The sequence below is a fragment of the Rhopalosiphum padi genome, chromosome 2 (genome assembly GCF_020882245.1).
Source record: "Rhopalosiphum padi isolate XX-2018 chromosome 2, ASM2088224v1, whole genome shotgun sequence".
Taxonomy (NCBI): domain Eukaryota; kingdom Metazoa; phylum Arthropoda; class Insecta; order Hemiptera; family Aphididae; genus Rhopalosiphum; species Rhopalosiphum padi.
This window is the reverse complement of record NC_083598.1, coordinates 60,148,872-60,156,585: the sequence shown is the minus strand read 5'-3', so window position 1 is coordinate 60,156,585 and position 7,714 is coordinate 60,148,872. Positions and strand designations below refer to the sequence as shown.

Below are 7,714 nucleotides of genomic sequence, written 5' to 3'. Positions count from 1 at the left end.
ATAACAATAATAAGTCAGGCTTATGTACATAGACGATAGGATTATTAATTAATATTATTGTGATAACGTCCGGATCGTCGTACGGGCTAATAAACGAATTACACGATACATATTATAGATGATCGTTATTTTGGTTATTTGTTTGGTGATAATTACAAATTTTACTTTTCGGACTTCTCGTTTTCTGACCTGTAGGTGTGTTTTAACAGTCGTACGGATTAAAATTAATGTATGCCAACTGTTTTGTTGGCCAACTACTGAACATCACGTCCGTAATTGTACACTTCAACCCCATAGTGGGACTACTAATAACTGTCTTAGCACACATTTACATCGCATCATGTTATAACGTTACAGATACGTGTTCGCCGAGCCAATAATATGGAGCTCTCCTACACGATTCGACAATTGGATTTTGTAGCGGCGAATACGTGAAATGCTCTATTTCCTGAACATAGGTATGTTGCTTAATATCTACTCTTTATCTCTTTCTCATTTGTAGTCAAATACAAAAGCTCCCAATTAGTATTACTCTATTGTTGTTGTAACAGCACATCGTCAAGTGTGGTGTGATGTTGTCCATCTCCTACATGCTACTTTCTTTTGCAATAACTTGATTAAAGAGTGAAGACGTATGCTTAATGCTTAATGCTAAAATCCTTCATAATTGTCTTAACTAATTTAAATCATAAATTCAATATTTAAAAATTCAGGCACTCGTCTAATATGCTACCTACCGTAAAATGGTATCTACCAAAAAACTGTATACGTGTAGTATGCTACCTACCGACGGTAGGCTACCATAGTTATTTTTATTTTATTTCATTTTATTGTGGAAGTAAATTTGATTCATTACAATAAATGTAGATGAAAATGTATTAGGTGATGCTGACGTTATTGATGATGATCCTTCATTTATTTAGATCAATGGCGAGCATATAGTACCTTAATTCTTAAAAGATATAGGTTATCATCATGAAACCATCAATCATTCCTAGTTTTTTGTTGATCTTACAACGGGCGCACAAACACAAACAATCGAGTGTATAATATGGAGACATGTCAAAACTAAATACGAAATTAAACCCCGAGGAGCAGCATATTTGTAGACCTACAATTTAAAGAAGAATGGTGGGGCGGTCCATTTATACACAACACAGTTTAGAATTTTTCTGGGATGATGTAAAAATAATATAAAATATATTGTAATAATATATAATGGCGTATAGAAATATTATAAAGTACTTTACAACAATAAATTAATAAATTATTATTATTATTTTTTTTTTTTGGTAGGTATCATTTTACGGTAGGTAGCATACTATACCAACGAAGTGGGGGTAGGTAGCATATTAGACAAGTACCAAAATTCATTACAATTTATTTATAATCACTTAGTTATAATATACTACTTATATTTTAATAATAAAACTTTCATTAGACAAAATCCTACTACAAACTTATTTCCAAAATTATTATTTCTTGACTTATTTATCTATTTAATTATTTAAAAATCAACTTTTTTTCTAATACCAACATTATAATTTATTGATCATAAAGTTTCAATAAAATATTTTTCTAATGTTTTCCCAATAGTGATTATCTATTGGCTTCTGTGTATAAATTTTATTGAGTTACTTAACTTATTACTTAGTTAGTAACTAATGAGCTAATAAAATAAAATAAATTATTATATCATGAAAAATTATTTCATTTATTTTAAATGATAAAGTTCTATTGACATTTGTCATATCTAATTTAAATTGTATTATTTTTGTTTTTATTTATAAAAGACATTTACAATCTGTTTACACAATTAATACAATAAGTAAATTTGTGAACGCTTGTATAAGACTTGAAAAATATGAAAGAAGGGAGTTTCCATCAATACTACTTCCAGATTAATACATTTTAGAACTTAATTTATTAATTTTACCTTGTCCAAAAAAAAAAAATCATAATTTTTAATTTTTATATATTACTGTTTGATAAAAATTTTTTGGGTAAATCCTTGCTTATAATCATTTAATAGATTAACTAGGTATATTAATGTTTAATTAAATTTAAACATCAATCTTTGTCATCTATAACTATTCTTAGATAAAAATGATTCATTATATATTTATATAAATTAAATGCCAAATGGCTATTACTAAGTGTACACAGCTAATATGCTATGCTCTTTATAATACTTTAAGTAAAAATCCTTATCTTAATTCATTTTATCTAAAACTCTAAACTATTTACGAATCATGTTCAATACTTATCAACACCTTAATAATTAACATTTTAATAACAATTATAACATTCCATCATTTTAAAATGAAAATGTTTCAATTATTCTACAAATTATTATTAAAGATCCTTTATTTCTATAATTTCTTTATTTTTGTTTATAACTAAATAAAATCCAATAGATCAGTGGCGTCATTTGGGAGGGGGCAACTTAGACATTTATACTATTTATTATTATTATAATCAATGTCAGATGGCTTTTACAAAATTATACAGACAAGAAATACAGATAAAAACATATAACAACATAATATAAGATGCATAACTTATACTTACTATAATATTACTAATCTGAAAAACTTAATTGATGGGGGCGAAAAAGAAAGAGAAAAGAAAAAAAATATAACAAACACGATGTAAATGATATGAAACAAGATTTTTTTTTTTAAAGTGAGCCTCCGTACTAGAATCCACTATATTTACCCTAGTTTAACATTTACATCAACCTTAAATCGGCACATTTAAAAATTATAAGAAGTCTTTTTTTTTAACTACTAAGGCTATTGTCATAAATCATTATATTGAATATTGATATTTTATAAATAAAGATTTATTGTTAATTTTTTTGTTATATTTTTTAAAGAAGTATATTATATTCTTAATTATAATCTTAGTAAATAGTATATTACATTATTTACATTATATGACTATAAATACTGCTAACTACTTGTAAATCAGTATTAAAAGGTACCTATTACCTATTTATTATTTATTTACACATTACTCAATTATTCTACTTGACTTTCTAATTCTAATAAATACTTGACAAAATTGTTTATATTTAATACTTTAAAATCATGTTTGTGACACTCATATACCTGAAAATTTACCTCCCCCCCTAACCACCACCAACTATGTCACTATATCCTATGTGAATCTGCGTGGAAAAAAATTTGAGTCAACAAATCAGTGAGTAGTTGCCCTTGTAAAACAAAAACTGAAATGACACCACTGCAATTAATTTTGTCACATTATATAGAATTTTGTATCTGTATGTTACACAGTGGACAAAGTTACATAATTATAAACATAGTTTTCAAGTGTCCTAAGAAAGTTAAATTGATTACCTATGCTCTCGGTCATTGACAAATATGTGAATGAATAAGAATATATCCCTAATATAATAATTAGCTGTCCAACTGATCATTATTTAACTACATTACAATGTTATTACACAAGGTTTAAAAAAAGTTTTAACATACATGTTCATAAAAATAATGTGTAAAGGTACATACCTAACTGTTAATAACTATAAATTACTTTGATTATGATTATATTTGTACTTACAGTATTAAATGTTTTTTTAACTTTTATATTATATGATAAATATTTCAGTAATAGAATAATTTATTTACAGGTTTCTACGTATTATGTTGCAAGATCCCTACATCAATATATTTTTTATTGTGCAATTATGACAACAATCTTATAATCAATCCTCATATTTGGACTGATGTAAGTATACAATTTGTATTTTTTATATAAATCATCTAATATAATATGAAGCTTAATATGTACCTTAATACCTACCACAATTTGTTTATAATAGCTTATATTTTCTAAATATTATTTATTGTACAATTAAATTAGACAAATTAGTACTCTAATATATAGGTATAATTAATTATTAATTTTTATACATTTGTACATCATGTTAATTTACTGTATTGCATCATTTTTGCTACCAATAAAATTCAATATCATTAAACTTAAATTAAATTTATTTGCACAATCTTAACGTATTTAATAAATTGGAGATAATTTCATAATATCCTAATACATACAATATTCAATCTATTTCCCATTCTAGTTGGATACCACCAGCATGTGCGTGCTGATTACTCTTACTTTTATTAAAAATATATTTGGTTTATATTATAAATAATGGTTTTATTTTTTTATAACAAACTGGTATGTTGCAAAAATTTTACTAATTTAGTGTAAAATTGTCAAATCTTTGAATACACCTTGATAATTTACTACATTAAAAATTGTTATTAAGAATTTTTTTTTACAGATTTCAAATTCCTATATTTTAACAAGAAAAAACTATATTTGTATTAAAATTCAAGTAGCTGGAAAATCATCAATCAAACATGATTTTGAATATTATGGCACAAATACTATTGATAATTAAATTAAAATCCATCATTTAGTTATCATATGCTACTATGAAAAAAAATCGGTTTTTAGCATTAGTTTTGTTCAGTATATTTATATGGCTAGGTATTAATCATTTTATACTTAATGATAATTTCATTGCTAAGCCCAATAATTATCTCGATGAAAATTTGGATGATTTTGAGTTGCGTTTGAAAATTGAAGTAGAAACACACAATTTAATACGTGAAAATATTAAACAGTTAAATTATTCAAGCCACGAAGATAGCTATCAATTTAATGAACACAGTTCGTCAAATTCATCAAGTGTTGCTATTTTAGTAATTGCTTGTAATCGCCCATCTATATCAAGGTGCATAAACAAATTACTAAAATATCGCAAATCAAAAGATGAGTTTCCTATCATTGTGTCTCAAGACTGTATTCATGAAAGAACATCACAAGTTATAAAAAGTTTTGGTAGAGAGTTAATTCATATACATCAACCTGATCAAAAAGAAATTAAAGTGCCATCTAAAGAGAAAAAATTTAGTGGTTATTTCAAAATATCGAGACACTATAAATGGGCACTTAATCAAGTTTTTAACACATATAATTATGAAACTGCAATAATTGTTGAAGATGACTTGGATGTAGCTCCAGATTTTTATGAATATTTTAAAGCTACATTACCAATTCTTCAAAAAGATGAAACTTTATGGTGTGTTTCTGCTTGGAATGATAATGGAAAATTTGCATTGATTGATAGAAATGATCCAAAGCTGTTATATCGGTCAGATTTTTTTCCTGGTCTTGGATGGATGTTAACTCGTAAAATATGGATAGAATTAATGCATAAATGGCCCCATAGTTATTGGGATGATTGGATGAGACATCCTGACCAAAGAAAGGGCAGGTCATGTATAAGACCTGAGCTATCCAGAACAAAAACATTTGGAAAAATAGGTGTTAGCAATGGCCTTTTTTATGAAAAACATTTAAAATATATTTACTTGAATGAATTACCAGTTGATTTTACCAAATTAAATTTAACTTATTTGCTAAAAAATGAATATGATAACAATTTTGTGGAGATGGTATATAAAGCACCACTTGTTAGTATTAATGAACTTAAAAATAAGCAAATTAACCACAGTGATCCTGTGAGAATCATCTATTACACCAAGAATAACTTGAAATCATTAACAAAATTATTTGGTCTCATGGATGATTTCAAAAGCGGTGTACCAAGAACTGCGTACAAAGGCATAATTAGTTTCACATATGATAATAGGAGAGTGTATTTAGCACCCGTTAAAGAATGGCATAATTATGATCCGAGTTGGCAATGATGTACTATCTTTTTGAATATAGTTTTATACATAATGTAAATAAAATGTAATATTTTTATTACACTCATTTTATTTTAATTATAATTTAAACTCAATACATCTACATTACTAGCATACAAATTTAAAGAGTGTTTCATAAATAGCACAGTTTTTAATTTTGATATAAATCAATTTAATTAAAAAAAAATTATTAACTATTTTATATTTTGTTTTACTACTATAAGTTGAGAGTCAAATGTGAACTACTATATTGGTTATATCACCAACTTTACTTACTCAGCTAGAGGATACTAAAGTAACTAGAAGTAAATATAATTTTTAATCATATTTTCTGAACTTTATCCATCGAGTTCACTGATCTGTTAAATTTCTTGCTTGAGGTCCATTAAATTTTGCAATTTGTTTTCAAAAACTTGAAATGTATTAAAGTGTCACACGGGATTTAATTTTATGGTAGCTATTGCTAATTGTTGCAGTGGTAAAGGAATCTGTCATGAAATTTTTCAAGAATCAAGGTAATTGTCACATTAGATATATGACTAATAGCAACATCCATCTTGAACTGAATTTCTTCACATTTAAATTTCAACTTATAAAGAAACAAAATATGTAAAAGCTAATACATTAAAAAAAAATTAAATATTTATTGCAAAATTAAAAAACAGCGTTCTTTATGAAACCTTTATATTTTGTTCACCAAAGAATATGTAGAATAATATATTCATAATGGGAAATTGATTTATTATTATTATTATTATTATTTTTTATTTTATATAAATTTTATAGTTCAAATTGGCTGTTATAACTAATAAGATTTTAATTATCTATTAAATTATTTTGTTATCTTGTTTATAAATTAATAATTAGAAAATTATTGTTTTGTGTTTTATTTGTTGAAAAGAAATGTGGGTATAATAAATAATAATAAATTTATTTGAATAGCTATTTATCATTTATGTATTAAATATTTTGACAAGATATTTATTTTTTTTTTATGTGTGTTTTGTTTACAAAGCAAATTTAATCAAAAATGTAGGTGATAAATCTTTATTTACACAACGGTCAACAATTGAGATAAAATAATATAATATTTATACAAGATTAAAAAAAAAATAATACGAGTAGCATCCATTGGTAGCACTTCTATATTATAATTTAATAGATTTCACCATTTATGTTTGAGTCTGCGTGGCATATTTTTTGGAAGATTGGCGGTAAACATGTTGGATATTAGTGTTGTTATGCCTTATGCATGTCTACCAAAATGGACGTGGTCTAACATAATAATATTAAAAATATAAATAAAAATATTTTAATTTAAAAATGTTAAACCTATGATTTACCCTGATTAACAAACATTTTAAAAACTATTTTTTCGGCTCAAAATTAAAAAACCATTGCTTCACCATAAACGATACTAAATCAATTAAACACTTAACTGTCATTATATGATAAAATATGTATCATTATAAAAAATTAAGATAATAAAATATAAATTGGTAGGTAATAAATATTAAATAATAATGATGCGGGGTTCCCAACTAAAGGTAGAACACAAAACAGTGCTAGTCCGCATACTAAAGTAATAAATATAATTATAAGTACTAAGTAGTACCATTGATTTTATAATATATTATAGTATATTATAAAATCAATGGTAGTATACAAAACCTAGGTTGACCGCATATTGGAAGATAGCCGAAGCGTTTGTACATAATTTTGGCAGGGACGTAGCCAGAAGGGGCGTCCACGGGGTCCGGACCTCCCCCCCCCCCCCCCGAAATGTCATCGACGAAATTTTTTTTAGAATCTGAGTGGAACGAAAATGCTAGTGTTTTTACAATGATGTTTTTTTTTGTACTGGTAAATCTAATAATTATATGTTATGGAAAAAATTACAAAATGATACGGTTAGCACACATATTGACATATAAAGTATACGTATACCATATAGCTAGGTTTTTTTT

At 25.7% G+C, this 7,714-nt stretch overlaps 1 protein-coding gene across 2 annotated transcripts; it reads left to right on the top strand.

The window, feature by feature from the left end:
* The first annotated feature begins 17 nt into the window (after positions 1–17).
* On the top strand, positions 18–6,451 carry LOC132919315 (alpha-1,3-mannosyl-glycoprotein 2-beta-N-acetylglucosaminyltransferase-like). Of its 2 annotated transcripts, none has more exons than XM_060980820.1 (4): positions 18–268; positions 358–458; positions 3,653–3,750; positions 4,313–6,451. In XM_060980820.1, exon 4 carries the CDS (start codon positions 4,467–4,469, stop codon positions 5,745–5,747), a length of 1,281 nt encoding a protein of 426 aa, XP_060836803.1. In that variant the 5' UTR covers positions 18–268; positions 358–458; positions 3,653–3,750; positions 4,313–4,466; the 3' UTR covers positions 5,748–6,451. The 2 variants fall into 2 exon arrangements, with proteins under 2 accessions (XP_060836803.1, XP_060836804.1); XM_060980821.1 differs by having other exon boundaries at positions 18–278.
* Positions 6,452–7,714: the final 1,263 nt, after the last annotated feature.

Excerpts from the sequence above, each read along its gene's own strand:
- LOC132919315 (XM_060980820.1), top strand. The coding sequence starts at position 4,467 with ATGAAAAAAAATCGGTTTTTAGCATTAGTTTTGTTCAGTATATTTATA.